Raw genomic sequence first — 17,877 nt, 5'->3', positions numbered from 1 at the left:
AACTTTGGATACTTTTATCAGATATTGTAATTGTTAGGTCCCAAACTAAAAAATCTCCAGCCAATAATTTTTATCAACAAATAAATAATTTTATTTGTTGTTACAAAAGGATGTTTATATCCTTTTATCGTCCATTGACTTATCTTTTAAGATCCCTTTGTCGCTTATTCACACAAACGGAATAAAGATTAGGGCGGGTCTATTTGCAATCTTTTTTGGATTTTCACATTAGTAGACATTGGCAGGGGTTACTGGGCCCTGTGAAACATGAAATAGGTTTTTTAATCCAAAAACAACGGGCGCGCGGGGGGTATAAAAAGTGCGCACCCCCTTTTAAAACCAAAAATTGAAATTCCTTCAAACACAGGCATGTTGCATATCAAAATGACAGCATTATAATGCTGATTACGAATCTGAAAACCGTTTTGAAAAATATTGCTCCTAGTTCGAATAAGATCTCATTAACCTACCTAAAACAGCTGATCTAGTCAAATTGTTTATTTGGGTAGGTTATTTGAAAATCATTTAGACTGAATCATATTTTTCAAACGGTTTTCATATAATCAGCATTTCAATGCTGTCATTTTGATATGCAACATGCCTGTGTTTGAAGGAATTTCAATTTTTGGTTTTATAAGGGGGTGGGCACTTTTTAAACCCCCCGCGCGCCCGTTGTTTTTGGATTAAAAAATATCTGTCAAGTTTCACAGGGTTTTATATTGGCCCAGTAACACTTGCCAATGTCTACTAATGTGAAATTCCAAAATCGACCCACCTTAACTTATATATCCAAAATGGATCGTTCTAACTTCGTATATAAAAAGGTGTTTCTGTTTAAGAACTTATTTGAATTATAGTGCAGAAGTTACCTTTTATAATACAAATAAGGATTTTAATTGCCATTTATCTTAAATGTGTATTTTCTCAATATGAAATGCCTAAAAACATCGGGTTTTTAAAACTAATAATTTTTGTATTAAGTTGTACTAAAATAGTAGCTTTAGGTCTTATTAGAATACAAATAACGAAAAACTGCGACAAATCTACGTTTAAAGACATAAAACAGGAAAAAGTATTTAAATAAAGTTCATGTCTCAACAGACATTGTCGCCAAAATAGAAAGAAATATTTAAATAAAAAAATTAATGTAGGTTAAAACGTCTTCTACAATTAGTCTCATATTCAATAACTTTCAAAAAAATTATACTAAATACAAAAAAAATAATATTACATCAAAATAACTATATTGTTTATAAATTAACCAGGAATAAAGGCTAAGGTAAATCTTTAATTTTTTCACTTTAATAATTTTGAAGTATGAATTAGCTTTCCTCAAAGATTGTAATTTTACAGAAATATATTTTAATCCTTTTTTTCTTCATACATTTATCCCTGGTGATTTATATTTTATATCATTGTTTTTAAAAGAAGGTGTATTAACTTTTTTGCTTTTTATTTAAGATAGCTAGCCCGTTCTTTTAGTAAGTAGTAGATGCAAAATTTTTCATAGAATTCAGATATGCAATCGGTTTTTTTGTAGACCTCTTATTTTGGAAGTAATTTAAGTTTTTTAAAAAAATAATTAAGTCGGTTTTAAGGTACTAAAACGCAACAAAATAAATGAAGAAAATTCCCAGTATGAACAAAAATAGTAAGATCTTTAATTTGACCTTACTTTTAAAATTCTGTTGAGTAATTATTGAAAAAATCTATTTTTTTAACCTCGATTTAATAAAAACTTCAAACCTAAATATTTTCTCAAACAGACAAAAACAATATGGGTTCATATATACCTTTAGAATCGGAAAAATATTACGAATCCATTCTAAGCAAAATTTTAAAAAAGTAAAAACTTAAAAAAATAAAAATGGTCTAAAATACTATATTTTTACAGGCAACACTTAATTGTAACTATTAAACTAGCCAATCAAAAATCTTAAAAATTGACGCATCATGAAGCTTCACCTCAAAACTTAACCAATAAAATTGACAAAAAAAAAGGATAATGTTCATACAATATATACAATAGATACTACAATAAAAATAGTGATACTTACATAACACGTAAAGAATGAAAAAGTATGAACAAATTTGCTTCAGTCTGTTTATAAACTTCAAAACAATGCAGTTAAAAATGCATTATTGTTTCTTGTGTTTAAAAAATATCTGTTACAGTGTATGTACATTTGTTTAGGTTTTATTCAGGTTTTGTTCAAGTCAACCCTTTAAAGCCGAAAATTATGATTCTTAAAATAAACTTATATTTTTTATTATAGTTTTTTAAAACTTTTTCAATTTTGCTTAGAATGGATTCGTAATATTTTTCTGATTCTAAAGGTATATATGAACCCATATTTTTTATGTCTGTTTGAGAAAATATTTAGGTTTAAAGTTTTTATTAAACCGAAGTTAAAAAAATAGATTTTTTCAATAATTACTCAACAGAATTTTAAAAGTAAGGTGTCAAATTAAAGATCTTACTATTTTTGTTCATACTGGCAATTTTCTTCTTATATGTTGTTGCGTTTTAGTACCTTAAAACCGACTTAATTATTTTTTTAAAAAACTTAAATTACTTCAAAAATAAGAGGTCTACAAAAAAAAACAATTGCATATCTGAATTCTATGAAAATTTTTACATCTACTACTTACTAAAAGAACCGGCTAGCTATCTTAAATAAAAAGCAAAAAAGTTAATTCACCTTCTTTAGCAGACGAAAGCTGGTATAAGACATTCTTAATTGGGGAAGATAAGATGAAAGAAAAGTGTGATTTCAATTTAATAAAATAAAATATTTTTTTAATTATGAATTATTATTTAACTGTCTTTAATAAAGTTTCTGCAATATTATTCCAAGAAATAAAAAATATTGACTGCACCTATTATACATAGTAATATTTGGCAATGCAAAATTTGTATAATGTGCTAAATATCAGGGATCTAAATTGGTAAGACAATGGACGATTAATTGATGTACATCCCCGATGATGATACACTATAATTGCACCTTTTGTAGATTATGCTGAGTAATGGACACTCAAGTTAATGGATCGACCAATAAAAGCCCCCAAACTAGCTAAGTTAACGAATAAGAATGCCTTATCATAAAACTTTGGGGACTAGTGTAATAAACAGCCCAATGTCCCTTCCTCCCTGGCTAATTATGACATACAAAGAAACATCCTATTTCTATAAGTAAAACAAAAAGCTTGATTCACTAATTTTTTCTAGGAAGGTTTATCTGGACACATTAGGAATTATTTTGAGGAAGGACAAAACTTGCCAACTTTAATTAAGTTTCTAACATAAGGTCAAAAAAAATGTTAATTCTCAGTTATATATAGCAGTTTTAGAAAAATGTTAACTAAAAAGGATAGTTGTAAGAAGTGCATTGAACGAGTTAGGGCTACTTGAACGTTAAAAGTTTTTTCTGTAAATGTTGAATATGATATTTGTATATAGGTTAGCCATTAAGATATTTGAAATATAAAAAAAACTTTTACTAGGCAGTTTTTTTCTAATTTCTAATTTGTGTAGGTAAAAGTCATAATTTAAGTCTTGACATTTTTAAAAATACATGGTTGAAAATTTAAATTCTTTCAAATATAATTTAGACCATTAATCAGGAAAAACTATGTGGTTTAATAAATTAAAAGTTCAAATGCATTTCGTGAAACTACCCCGTTTATTTGCATTTTTTGTGAAAATTGGGACATAGTCAAAGACGTTATAAACTGCCTCCTTTTAAACTTTAATTAATTTATGACAACAAGAGTAAGATTAGCTATTGGATATTCGACAGGCGTAGCTCACTAAGATGCAAAAACATGTGCTATCAAAGGGTTATTAGTCAAGTTCCCGAGGTATTAATCCGTCCCTACACTTTAAACATTAATACTAAAGGGTTTGCAAAAAAGCTGTCTTTTTTTTAAATTCAAATTGCGCGGCTTGTGTTAATAATAGAAAAATTTTATTACATTACATAACCACTAAAAGCTCCTGTTTTTGTGTTTTTTAGTTTAGGAGCTAGGTTCCCACACTCTTTATAAGTAAACAAAAATATATATTTAGGCAAACTTTTATTTTGTAATATAAAATTATCAATAATTCTTTTATTCCGATACATTTTTTTAATAAAACATCAATTGTAAAAGGTTCAATAATAATACTGTAATTATACATTCAAATATGAGATGTTTTCATGTAAATCTAAAGTAAAAATGAAAAAAAAATGAAAATAAAAAACATAAATGCCTTTTCTAGTAGATATTTTAACAGATTTAATAGATAAAAAAAACTCCTCAGGGTCTATATGAATCTCAATGAAAATAAGATCCAAATAGGTCAAGATCTTTTGGTACAGATAGATATTCTGATATCTTACCACTTTATGAGAAATTCCATCTAACATTATTAAAATACAGTCTAAGTAAAATGTTATTGTGAAAAAAAAACTGAAAGTTGCACTTTTTTTCTACTCAAAATAAATTGATTCAATAAATTTTCTATTTTCCACATCAACTAAATTATTCAAGAATTTCTGATTTTCATAAAAATATCAAAAATACTAACTTTCTGGATAAAAATTCTATGTAAAATTCTAATGTTTTAACTTTAAAAACGATGATAATAAAAGAGAATACGAAGAAATATCCAAAACTTAGTAAACAATTTTTGTGACAATACCTTTTTAAGCTAATGAGTTTCATATACAGCATGGGCGTGCAGAATCATGCATATTGAGTGCTTTAAGGCATTGGCATTTTATTAGAGATACGTTCTATCTAAAATTTTATTGCTATAAATCAATCGTTTTCTTTAATTTGAATTTTAAAAAGAGGGAGAATATATAAACACATAATTTATATAAAATATAAACGTAGAGAAAATAGGTAAAAGAATTTAATTTTTAAAGGTTTTAGTTGAAAAATAAAACCGTATTGTGACAATCTCTGATAATCGAATCATTATTAATGAAAAAAAGAAAATCTTACATTATTTTATAAAATATCACTAGCTGATAGTGGGTTATAGTATTGTTCTGTCAGAGTTTAATATCGTAGGAATATAGGACAGCATATTAAAATAAGATTTAAGAAAAAGTCGTGGCGGTTTCCCTCCCTTTAATTTGTAAAAAAAAAAATGTAAGGGGGGGGGATAGTTTTCCATGTCATTGTTTTACACCTTAGGCTGGGTAGGGCCCCTTAAAGGAATTAATCAAACAAAAACTACCCACCTCTCCTATATTTTAAATTTATTTAACAAAAAAAAAATTTGATATTTTTTTCCCTGGTCAATTGACTATAAAACCATTTAAGTGTATATTCGAATTTAGTATTAAACTGTAACAGAACAATCTAGGAAGCCACCTTGATAAATATAAATGGATGGAATGTTTTACAATTTCAAAAATATATAATGCAAAGAGGTTCAACACTGGCGTATAGTTTGACAACAACAATACATAAGGGTCACTTTTTTACAATATTTACATAATTATTTACACTATAAAAATATCTACATGTATAATAATATAAAATAATATCACCATAAATACATCCTATTATGTCAATAGTTTGATTAAAATAGTTGGGATGAGAATACTTGTTAATAGTTGAATGCTGTTGTAGATTGAAGTGGCTGTGTTCAGGTACTTTGGATCTCCCATCTGGAACTGCCAGGTCGGGGAGGACATCTTACCCTCGCCACCCTGTGAAAATGCCAGCACTCTCAGCATGTAGCTCTTGCCCGGCGTCAGGTCAGATATGGTCGCCTCCAGCCTGTTACCGATGTATATGATTGTGTCATTCGCCACTGAAATATCCTTGTCCGACTCCCAGACACGTATCTTGTATCCCGTCAATGGTTCTTCTTCAACGCTCGGGGAAACGTATCGCCAGGTGACACGGATTGTGGAAGGATTTATACCATACACCTGTACAGCTGTTGGAGGCTTCTGAGGCCGAAGTTTGAAGGTTCTCTCCAAAAATCTTTCACTCTCAGGACCAGGACCTAAAATTGGAAACGTAAAAATAATTTTCTTTCTAAGTAAACTAGCGGTTGTACTTCTAGAAACCTCAAAGAGGAGGGAGGAAAGGGGTTAATTGTTTAAGATGGTCCTACCAACCATATTTTATCTTGGAAAACGTTTCAAAGCAAATGAAAAGCTTTCCTGTAAAGGAAGTCCATATCAATCAAATGGTTAACGAGATCTTTTGGTAGAGAAAAAATAGACAATCAATAAGGATGCACAATATGTAAATTATAGTAAAAATGTATAAAACTTAAAGAAAATTTAAATTTCACGAACAAAACAAATTTTAAGGGAGCAATATGTATATTGCAATACAACTAGGTATTAAAATTAAAAATTAAAAACAGTAATAAACGTACCTGCTGAATTGTAAGCCATAACTCTGACCCAGTAGTAAGTATTAGGCAACAGACCAATGATTAGAGCGTGGGGTTCGGTGCTTCTAGACAAGACATACTGTGAATCAGTAACCTCATCTAATGCTTGCTGCCAATACTTGATTCTGTATCCGATTAGCTTGCCACGAAGTTTTCCCCTCTCTTGTGGGATTTGATTCCATGTGATGTTAATGGCGGTTGAGTTGAAAGGACGGGCGCCTACTTGTGTTGGCGCAGTACCCGGCAAATCTTCTGCCGTCATAACAATTTCAGGTTCGGTGATAGGGCCCTGACATTTTGGAAGGTGGCACATGTCGTTAAATACCTGGACCTTGACTTCATATGTTGTCCAGTAGTATTCTTTAGGTACTCTAATCACATGCATGTCAATATTTCCCAGATTTTTTAGAGTTTTCTCCTGGAAGTTTCTTTCCTCATCAATGCCAACACGGCGGTAGTATACTTTGTAGTAGATACCTGGGGCATTCTGGCGCTGCTTTGGCAAAGGATCCCATCTTAAGGTCAAATCACCTGTGCGACCTCCATCACTTCTTAAATTAGTGACTGGCAAATATGGTTTGTCTGGAAGTGTGTTATACTGTGGCGAAGGTTCTGACCACTCTCCCATGCCAATGTCGTTATAACCTGCAACTCGGAAGCTATACGCAGCCCACGGAGAAAGTTTATTCTCAAGTTTAAACTGCTTTCTACCATCAACTTCTGTCTTGCCGCCTTGGAATTTAATATCTTCGCCAACAATCTTATCTGCCAGAATAATCCAGGAAGAATTGTGATCTGTCCTTCCCTCAATCCTGTAGGAATTGATTCTATATCCATAGAAGGCACCATCAGTCCACACAACTGTGCCAGAGTTAGCGTTCAGTTGGACAGCAGTGACACCCCCTGGAGGTCCAGGCGGGGCGTGCACAATTACTTCAGATGTTCCGTAAATAGTTCCAACAGCTGTTTCAACTGCGCACTCGTAAATTCCAGCCTCAGCGATGGTAATATTGAAAATATCCATGTTTCCGTCAGTTTTGCCTCGACGGAACTTTTGGAAATCTCCAGTTCCTTTGTTCTTATAGTCCGGGCTGTTGTTTATCCATTGTGATGACAATCTTTGTGTTCTTTCATCATAGGACTCAAAAGATAAAACCTGTTCTGATCTTCTGTTCAGATTAATCCTGCTGCCGCCGGCATTCTTAAGCTCCAGAATTCTCTGCTTTTCATAATCCTCAACAAATTGTAAAAGAATTCCATTAAGCCGCCAGTAATAGGCTCTGTCTAGAATATCATCTGCCTCGGCTTTACAGCGCAGATTTACCTCCATTCCTTTGCGGACTATTTGCCTAGGATTTGGCTTGTCTACATTAGTGCCCTTAAATGAGGGACCATCCAGAACAACCAAACGAGTTGTACTGCGGGCAGAACCATACTTGTTACGAGCATCACAATCCCATTGTCCTGCATCGGCTTTATTTAGTTTAATTATTTGTAAGGCTCCGTTGGCGAATATTTCATACTTCCCACCAGATCCAACTCTGTTGCCTTGATGATACCAGGTGATGTTAGGCAATGGCGCAGCCTCAGGTTCACAATTAATGGTAACGTTACCATTCTCTGCGGCGTAGATTTTCTCCTCTAGAGGACGTTTGGTAAATGACGGAGTAAGCGTTAATACTTTGAGTTGGCCGGAGCTGTATCGTGTATCTAGGTCGTTTTTGGCTACACACTGATACATGCCCTCGTCACGTTCTTTGGAGACCTGACGGATTTTCAGCACATTGTCCCTCACCTCATACCGACCACGATCCTCAGGAGCTATTTTGTCAGGATCCACAACTAAGGGTTTACCATTCCTAAGCCAAGCATAGGTAACGTCTGGGATACCAAAAGCTTCACAAGTCCAAATAACCTCATCATTTTCGTCAACGTACATGTCACCGATTCTTATGGTAAAGACTGGACGGGATTGAATACTGAGTGTCAGGGAGGCCTTGATGGTTACCTTGTCATTTTTAGCTGTGCACACGTACTCGCCCTGGTCCTCTACCTGAACACGCGGGATAATCAGGACACGGTTGTAGTTGGTCATATAGGCACCTCGTGGCAGTGGAGAATTGGCGCGAGTCCAATTGTAATGGGGCACAGGATAGCCAAAGGCAATGCATTCAAGTCTAACTGCTTCGCCGGCTACCGGAGCCTCTGGAAACGACTTGGGAAAATTTTGCGGAAACCTCAATTGTTGATAGTTTGGATGGGGCAGCACATCAATCTGGAAAAATGGCCCGTTACGTCCAATGTTGAATTCAGAGCTCTGCACGTTACAACTGTAGTTACCACGATCAATATTCTCCAGGGCGGAGAAATAAATGTATCCGTCGTATGACACCATGACACGTCGATCTTCTTCTACCAGGTTGGGGAAGTAGTCTCTGGCCCAGTAATACTTGACATCCGGGTAATGATGTGGAGCATCGCAGGAGATAGCCTTGCCCCAGTTTTCTCGGCCAATCTCGTTGCTACGCCTCAATATGAACTCACCAATGAAGCCAAACGACAATGACACTGATCTTGATCTAATGTTACCAAACTGGTTGGCGGCCGTGCAAAAGTACTTTCCCTTGTCCCGCGTTTGATCTGGTTTGTGAATAATAAGCTGGCCACCGCTTATGGTGATTCTATTGTCATTTAGCGGCTCCACCTTAACTTCAGTAAGAGTATCATTTATATAAACCTCTTTAAACCATTCGTATGATGGGGGTGGCCAGGATTGGGCTATACACAGAAGAGACACGTCGTTCACAATGTTGCGCCGTGATATGTCGAAGACTGTTCGGTTGGGCTGGCGGACAAATAAAGGTCCCATGGGGATGTAACGAGGATCTCCCAGAGGCTGTCCATATTCTGCAGATCTGTCATCATTGATCAAGTATTTCACCTCCTGCAAAATAAAATATTTTAATCTAAAAAATAATATTAGTCGCTTAAACTCAAGTATAACATTTCGTACATAAAGGGGGGGGGGGTAAAATGTGGTGACTCGTGCCACGACATACCAGCAATTTTATTTTGGGTGCTACTCCCTTAGTTTTAGAGCTAATTGGATAAAATCTTTTGGGCTGGGTCAGTAATTACCCCAACTAGAGGTATCTTTCAAAAAAAACGGCGGCGGGACCGCCGCTCCCGCCGCCCGCCGCCGTTTTCCGCCGCCACCAAAATTTTTTTTTTTTTTGCATTTCTCGCCGAATTAGGCAATTTGGAATCATTTGAGACCATGTTATTTTTTTCAAAAATTTTTCCCCTTACAAGCAGCCCTGCGGGGGGACTTCGTCATTTTTTTCAAATTCTCGTATATCAAGGTATATCTTAAATACAGTACTTCTCCTGTGATTTTGAAGATATTGAATCAAAATCTTTTTAGGTTGGTAAGTAAAATATATTTGAATTAAGAAAACGGCGGCGGGACCGCCGCTCCCGCCGTCCGCCGCCGTTTTCCGCCGGCAACAAAAAAATTTTTTTTTGCATTTCTCGCAAATATTTATTACTGACCCATCAAAAAAGATTTTGTTCCAATATCTTCAAAAGCACAGGAGAAGTACTGAATTAAAGATATACCTTGATATACGAGAATTTGAAAAAAATTTGAAAAAAATTTAAAAAATTTTTTTTTTGCATTTCTCGCAAATATTTATTACTGACCCATCAAAAAAGATTTTGTTTCAATATCTTCAAAATCACAGGGGAAGTACTGTATTTAAGATATACCTTGATATACGAGAATTTGAAAAAAATGACTAAGTCCCCCCGCAGGGCTGCTTGTAAGGGTAAAAATTTTTGAAAAAAATAACATGGTCTCAAATGATTCCAAATTGCCTAATTCGGCGAGAAATGCAAAAAAAAATTTTTGTTTGTTGGCGGCGGAAAACGGCGGCGGACGGCGGGAGCGGCGGTCCCGCCGCCGTTTTCTTAATTCAAATATTTTTTACTTACCAACCTAAAAAGATTTTGTTTCAATATCTTCAAAATCACAGGAGAAGTACTGTATTTAAGATATACCTTGATATACGAGAATTTGAAAAAAATGACTAAGTCCCCCCGCAGGGCTGCTTGTAAGGGGAAAAATTTTTGAAAAAAATAACATGGTCTCAAATGATTCCAAATTGCCTAATTCGGCGAGAAATGCCAAAAATAATTTTTTTTGTTGGCGGCGGAAAACGGCGGCGGACGGCGGGAGCGGCGGTCCCGCCGGTCCCGCCGCCGTTTTCTTAATTCAAATATTTTTTACTTACCAACCTAAAAAGATTTTGTTTCAATATCTTCAAAATAACAGGAGAAGTACTGTATTTAAGATATACCTTGATATACGAGAATTTGAAAAAAATGACTGTCCCCCCGCAGGGCTGCTTGTAAGGGGAAAAATTTTTGAAAAAAATAACATGGTCTCAAATGATTCCAAATTGCCTAATTCGGCGAGAAATGCAAAAAAAAAAAATTTTTGGTGGCGGCGGAAAACGGCGGCGGGCGGCGGGAGCGGCGGTCCCGCCGCCGTTTTTTTTGAAAGATACCTCTAGTTGGGGTAATTACTGACCCAGCCCAAAAGATTTTATCCAATTATCTCTAAAACTAAGGGAGTAGCACCCAAAATAAAATTGCTGGTATGTCGTGGCACGAGTCACCACATTTTACCCCCCCCCCCCTTTAAGTTTACAAACCATTAAGATTTATCCCTTTGATCCTTTTTAATGCATTTTATATTCAAAATTTAGAATAAGAACTGAAGGCGAATTTAAGTTGTACGAAGTTGTTTGAAAGTGAGAAAACAAAGAGAATGTAGAATGTAGATGATATCAATATTATCCTAACTGTTCAACCATCAATTAAACCTTCAAAACTTTCCTACAATTTTGCTCTATGTTACATTTATTCCGGCAAAGCATTTAATTTTTTTGTTATGAAAAATACAATATACCTAATAAATCTAAACATTTAAACCCAAAAAAAAGCTTTTTCAGTAAACAAGTAGGTGTTCTATAATGTTGAGTTCTTGAGTTTTGAACAGTTAGAATATAGAAAAAAAACATAAATATCTCCCATCAGCTCAGATTAAAATAAAAAATTCTAATTTTGATTTATTTTGTCAAAAATTTTGACTTCTCAAACAGTTTGATGTTAATAAATGGATAGGTATTATGTGTAAAATTAGCAATTTTTGTTATTTTTACGGTCAAAAATAAGACCTAATATATATATCGCCTAGTACCTTTTTATAGGAAGATTTATAAAAATTTCTAGGTATGTAAGACGTTTCTAAATGTGCAAAATCTCGGGATCTCTACATAAATAAACAACATTGTAACAAAGAAAATTTAAAAAAAGCTATTGACGGACATTTCTAATTTTCCACACAAAAAAAAAGTGTTTGTCTATAATGATCATAAATTTTAATATAGGTAATAAATATGTACCTACTGAACAGAATATTTTTTAACAGTGTACAAAAAAATAAACGGGTATATTCTTTTTCGTTCGTAGTATTTTCACAGTAGTTTTTGGTAGGTTATTTAAGGTTAGGTTAGGTTGGGTTACGTGATTGCCCCGCAGGGTTAGGCAATTTGCCCCCCCCCCCCCCCAGGGTCAGAGAATAGGAGAAAAGGTACTGTGAAAATACGACGAAACGCCCCTTAAGAGGCGATGTCACGAAAGGGACTATACCCCCCCAAAAAAACTTACATCAATAGGAACTTCGCAAATATACAGATATTCTTCCTGTCCAAATACTGGTTGGAATCCCCATTGTCTTCTTTTCAGAGAGAAACTATACACCAGGTAATCTTTTTTATACTGAGCCTAAACAAAACAAAAAACTTTTACAATTTTGTAAACTTACAAATAGATAAATATATACCTACCTATCTTTAAAACATTTGATCTAATGCGATACGAGAAGCTTTTCTATTATTAGGATTGGTCAGTTCGTCCGTCCGTAACGGTTAGCTCTTTTCATAAATTTGATACAATTGTCCTATCGATTTCAAACTTTGCATGATGATTCCTGTAACTGTTAGGTACGATTTAAAAAGCGTAGCAACTCTATAATCTTTACCAGAATGTCTGTAAGTCCATGTAAACCATGTAGATTTATAACCTTTTGATAAATCTTTTTATGGGATTTAATAATCCTATTCATCTGATTTTTTTGATACTGATTACAATTACAACAAGGTACAACGTTATAAGCGATGTATCTCTATAATCATAATCAAGTCCTGAAAAGTAAGTATGTCCTTAAACAGTATCCTGTATCTAGACAGTTTTGCAACAAATTCACTTACAATTTTATGTAGACTTATACATTTATATTCTGTTTATTCAGGCCCGATACTCTACAAGTGTTAATGTTCGTTCGTCCTACCGTTTAAAAGCTTCGCCTTTTTTTTGGATGTTGTTATCCTTATTTAAATAAAGATAGTAAGTTAGATCCACAATTCTTTAATTGGACCAATGGGAAAACAGCGTAGTGACAATCCAATCATATTATTGGTTAAAAGTGAACACATTTCGATTTGAAATGCCACCAATCTTAATTTCCTCCGTTAATCATTCTCAAAATTTATGACTATAAATTGTTGTGGCCCCATAAGGTTAGGATCCTATTTGTACCTGATCAAATTCTCCCCACTCATTGGCAGGATGAAAAAACTTGTCCAGGTTTAACATCTGAGTTCCATCTCCCTGGTTGATCCACTGGTTCTTATTCTGCTGTGTAGTTGAGATGTACCACCTCCTGTGCTGAGGGTCGTTCTTGTTTAAGTAGTCGCTGATAAATCTAAAAAACAATGTAAAATTAGAATGTTGTGGTTCTTAACCTCAAATAAATTCTTGCTACTAAAAACGACCCCCCTTCCCCCTACATATTTAAAAAAAAATTGGGATGGCTATTTTTTGTAGAGGGAAAGAAGAGGAAAAAAAGGACTTGGGTTGCTTTTAACACCCCCTTGAAAGTTAGGAGAATCTTAATGGAACCAGTAACAACATCACGGGGCAAAGTAATAAGGAAAACACTATTTCTTACGATTTTTGTCATATTATGATGTTGTTATCTTCCCTAAGATATTTCAAATTAAATTACACAATGCAGAATTATCTGGCGGCTGGGGTTTAAGGTAAGCTTTAACTAGCCTAAAACCTAACCTAACCTAAAATAGTTGTTCGTCGTTGTTGGGGGGGGGGGGCTCAAATTTTCAAAATTGAAAAAAAAATTCTAAAAGGATAACGCCACATTTTTAAAAAAAATATTTAACCTAAAAAATTTATATCAAAAATTTTATAGTTTATTTCATATTACTTGCATTTGTACCTACTGAAATAAATTAATCAGAAATTATATGAAGTATGAAAAATGTGTTCTAAAAGTATTATAAAGTTACGCAAAACTTTTGAGTCTGTCATCATAAAAAAAATAACAAAAGGGGGGAACGAATTCATCTCCCCACCACTAGTTGTGTATAAATCAAGTGCTCAATGCTAAGAAGTCAATATCACAATATAGATCGCTTTCATGGGATTTAAAATGCAATTCTAACTCAGCATTGTGCTTATATTAACGGATAATGCAAAAAAAATACAAAACTAATAAACATATAGTAATAAATAAATTCTAATTATGCATTTTTTCAAATTTAAAACTTTAAAAAATGTAAAGTTAAGTTTGAATATAATATTAACACATTTCCTTACATTAAAAATTTAAATCATTTTTTTTGCAAAAATGTCAAACTGAAACTACTTTCTAAAATGAAACGAATTCACATTAATACATAATCTAAATATTACATTTTTCCTCATTTTTTAAAAGTAAAGCTTTGCTGTTTAAGTTTAGGAGTATTATCAATGCAGTTGTCGTGTAATTGAAAAACTATAATATAATAGTTTCTCGTATTCATTCGAATCCGGTGGATAGGAACCGGTTCTCATCCATACGAAAAAACTATGTCTAGCATCGTATTATATCCAGCTTTCTACGAATATAGAAAGGGTAATAAGCAATTATAAATTTTATACCCCATGGTGGCGCCAAAGAAAAAAATGGATTTTATTAACCCCAACCATTACAAAAAAAAGATTGGACGTTTCTAAAGCACTTTTCCCTTTTTTTGGTATGTCTAAAACTAAATAAAACCTTGTGTAGAAAAGTTATTAAATCGCAAGAGAACAGAGATTATGATTTATATTAATTGTATCACTTTCAACTATTTAGTTGTAAATTTGTATAACATACAAGGAGGATAGAAACATTGAGCTGTTAATTACACTGGTACCCAAAGTTTTACAACTCCTTTATCTTATTCGTTCGATCAGAAACCTTGCGTATGTTTATTGAAATATGTTTTATCTACAGAAGGGACAATCTTGTTCATCATCATTGAGAATGTAAATCAATTTATCACCATTGTCTTATCTCTGAACATCCCCGATGAGATGGTAAACATACATATTACATGATGTATGAATCTTCCTGTTGTATCCTACAACATCAAAACTAAATAATCCTTTCAAGTTAAGCTGCAAGGTTTAAAATAAATCAAATTTCTAGGTTAAACCATTTTCTTTCAACACAAACAAAGGTTTAAAACGTTATGTCTTTTTTTCGTCTAAATAAAAAATAAATAGAATTAAATAGAAAATATTTTTATCTGTTCGTCTGAGCAAATGTTTTCAAAAATCGTTGTTATTTTATTTTGCTCCAGAGAATAACAGAAAATCGAACAATCGAATATACAAACAAACATTAACTATTATACAGTTAAATTACTAAGTTTATAATCAAAAATGTGCCTGGTCGTCCTATGAATGAATCATTATTTCGAAGACCAAACCAATAGAATAATAAATAGCGTCAAAAAGTTGTACGCAACTAAATCGATATTAGGGTTTTTACTTTAAGTATTTTAATTTATCGATCACAATACAAAGTTCAGAAACAAGGGACCAAGATTCTAACAACAATTTTAAGGGAGTTGATATAAACCGCGACAAACAAAACCGCGACAGTTCCAAAACCGCCCCATTACAAAACCGCGACAATAACAAAAATATAACTATGATGCTTCCCTAGAACCCTCTTCCTTTATTTCCCACTTTCTTATCCACTTCCCTTCCAAATCAAGTTTTGCCTCAAAAATATACAATTTTTGTCAATTTCAATGTCTCTGGCAAAGTTGTTTAAAATCGAAAGTACAATATCAACCTAACTATATCCAAAACTATACATTTTCTTGTGAACATGTTCATATATCAATATAATAATAATTCAAAGCGAAGCTTTTCTATACTTAGGGTCGGTCCGTAACGGATAGCTTTTTTCGTTAATTCAGGCATGTTAGAATTGTCCTATCGATTTCAAACTTTGCATGGAGATTCCTTTAGTAGTTAGGTACGATTTAGAAAGCGTAGCAACTCTATAATCATTACAAGAATGTCCGTACGTCCATTTTAAACATTACGGAAGCCCGAATTCCATGCATAAAATTTTTTTCGGTTTTTACTAAAAAAGCAAACTAGGCACAGACACCATAATAATTTATAATAATGACAGAATGGTATAAAATATGAGTATGTTATGTGAAAGCATTGTGCTCATATGTTTTCATTTCAAACAAACTAAATAAATCATGAGAGAGAGAGAGAGAATAAATACATACACCACATACATACAGGGTTAAGACAATGGATGATAAATAGAAATAAACCCCCAATAATAATAAACAAAATCCATCCTACTGAAGGTTAAACTTTTTGGTTAAAAAGTTTGAAACCAACCAAACAAAATTTAATTAAAGTACCCAAAGTTTAAGCCATCGAATAAGATAACGTAGTTATAAAAATTATTGTAAATAAATGTCCCCTTCTTATTTGGAGATATTAATGAAATATGTATCATTTATTCCCATTATTTAATCACCAAGTATTTAAATATGAAGTTTATTTTGCATCCCCATTATAATTACTGCTTGAAACTCTTATTTTAGTAGAAAGCTTTAAATTTGTGGGGGTGGAGAATAATCGTTTAAAACTAGAGGTGTGGGCTTACGAGTGATTCTCTAAAAATCCTATGGATAGTCCCAATTTACCTGTGTTCCTCAAAACTGTCGACACTGGCCAGATCCGCCTTGTCCTGGTCATCGTGTCTGAAAGCTCTGCACAGCTCCCTCGCGTCACCCCATTTCTTCGGCGGGGACCGCGTAAACTTGTAGCAGCTCAACTTGAACCTGACCCAATTACGCGGACACTTTTGCTCTGTGGGATCCCCACCAGAGCCAAGCTCGTACCGGGTGGTGTCTGTGTTGTGCACCTCGCCCAGCGGATTGCCAAACTCATCGACCTGGGCGAGGTCACGGTTGCGTTCGATGTCGATGTCGCGCCGCGGAGGTTCAAAGTTGGCGCTGCCGATGCCGCGGTTGGGAAAGCGTTGGGGCGGTGTGGGCGTTGTGCTGGTTGTGGCAGCTATTGTAGTCGTCACGGGATTTTGAAATATTTCTGTGCAAACAAACTAGTTCAGAATTTTTTAATATAAAAAATGTGTTTTGAATGCATTTTCTAACTGTATTAATATGATTCATATATGGCTGTTTCTCGACTGTCCTGGAAAGGGTTTACTCTTTTAAAACAATTTATTATTCATCCACAGCCAAATTAATAAAAAGCGATTTGATACAAAGTTTTGCTGTTAAAAAGATTTCATTTTTTAATTGTGAACATTGTTTTGCCTGGTTTAAAATCTGGAACAGGAGCTGTTGATACGTTATCAATTATCTGTTGGAAAAGTTCTCTTACATTTGGAGTGGTAGACTGGTCCTGCTGAACAGGATCCTGGGCCAGGTTTACCTGGAACCTCCAGCAGAGGCACAAAATACTTATTATATATCTCATCGTCTAAAATTTCATTGTATCTGAAAAAAATAACCGATTACTAACCTGTCTCAAAATGGTTGTGCCTTTTATGTCAACTTAAGCATATATTATGCCGTCTATGTGTCTATATTATGTCAGCCATGGTCATATTATATTAAAATCATGCAGTCGCCATACACTCATGAACTTGCATATCGACAGCAAATGTAAACCGTATTGACAGGGTAGAAACTAATGTATATTGTATGTATGTATGTATTCCATCCAACCGAGTCCAATAAAACGAGGTATATAAAGCTGCTAGGTATATGACATAGGGGTCTTTTTTCCTCGGAAAAACAATGAGAATACATTATTAGACAGAAAACTATTTTACTTGAAATATAGAAAACATAGAAATAGCCTCTTTGAAAAAATATAAAACTACATACGATTAGAAAAACTCCCTACTAACAACGGAACAGAATCTGATAATTTATTAAGAATTAATAAATGCAATGTTTAAAATATCAGGGATATTAAGGGATAAGACAATAATTTTGTACATTTCT

The 17,877-nt window shown here is 33.7% G+C and overlaps 1 protein-coding gene across 2 annotated transcripts; it reads right to left on the bottom strand.

Annotated features, from left to right (window-relative positions):
* Window positions 1–4,065: 4,065 nt before the first annotated feature.
* Window positions 4,066–17,361, bottom strand: LOC145315839 (contactin-like). 2 transcript variants are annotated; one of them, XR_013878159.1, is made up of 7 exons: window positions 17,182–17,361; window positions 16,546–16,951; window positions 13,076–13,241; window positions 12,146–12,262; window positions 6,395–9,356; window positions 5,371–6,013; window positions 4,066–5,018 (listed from the first exon to the last, which is right to left on the bottom strand). XR_013878159.1 is itself a non-coding variant. In XM_080155957.1 (6 exons), exons 1-6 carry the CDS (start codon window positions 17,342–17,344, stop codon window positions 5,565–5,567), a joined length of 4,263 nt encoding a protein of 1,420 aa, XP_080012083.1. In that variant the 5' UTR covers window positions 17,345–17,361; the 3' UTR covers window positions 4,066–5,564. The 2 variants fall into 2 exon arrangements, 1 of the variants encoding a protein (XP_080012083.1); XM_080155957.1 differs by having other exon boundaries at window positions 4,066–6,013.
* Between the last annotated feature and the right edge of the window lie 516 nt (window positions 17,362–17,877).

The sequence above is a fragment of the Acartia tonsa genome, chromosome 4 (assembly GCF_053477335.1).
Source record: "Acartia tonsa isolate MP-2025a chromosome 4, ASM5347733v1, whole genome shotgun sequence".
In the NCBI taxonomy this organism is placed as follows: Eukaryota; Metazoa; Arthropoda; class Copepoda; order Calanoida; family Acartiidae; genus Acartia; species Acartia tonsa.
The sequence above is the reverse complement of the archived record's forward strand: the minus strand, read 5'-3'. Positions and strand labels throughout refer to the sequence as shown.

Bases quoted from the DNA above. Each gene is read 5' to 3' on its own strand.
- LOC145315839 (XM_080155957.1), bottom strand. From the start codon at position 17,344: ATGAGATATATAATAAGTATTTTGTGCCTCTGCTGGAGGTTCCAGGTA. The intron at 13,242-16,545 runs GTAAATTGGGAC...ATTGTTTTTTAG, and splicing joins GACAGTTTTGAGGAACACAG to ATTTATCAGCGACTACTTAA. The intron at 12,263-13,075 runs GTACAAATAGGA...TGTTTTGTTTAG, and splicing joins AGTGGGGAGAATTTGATCAG to GCTCAGTATAAAAAAGATTA.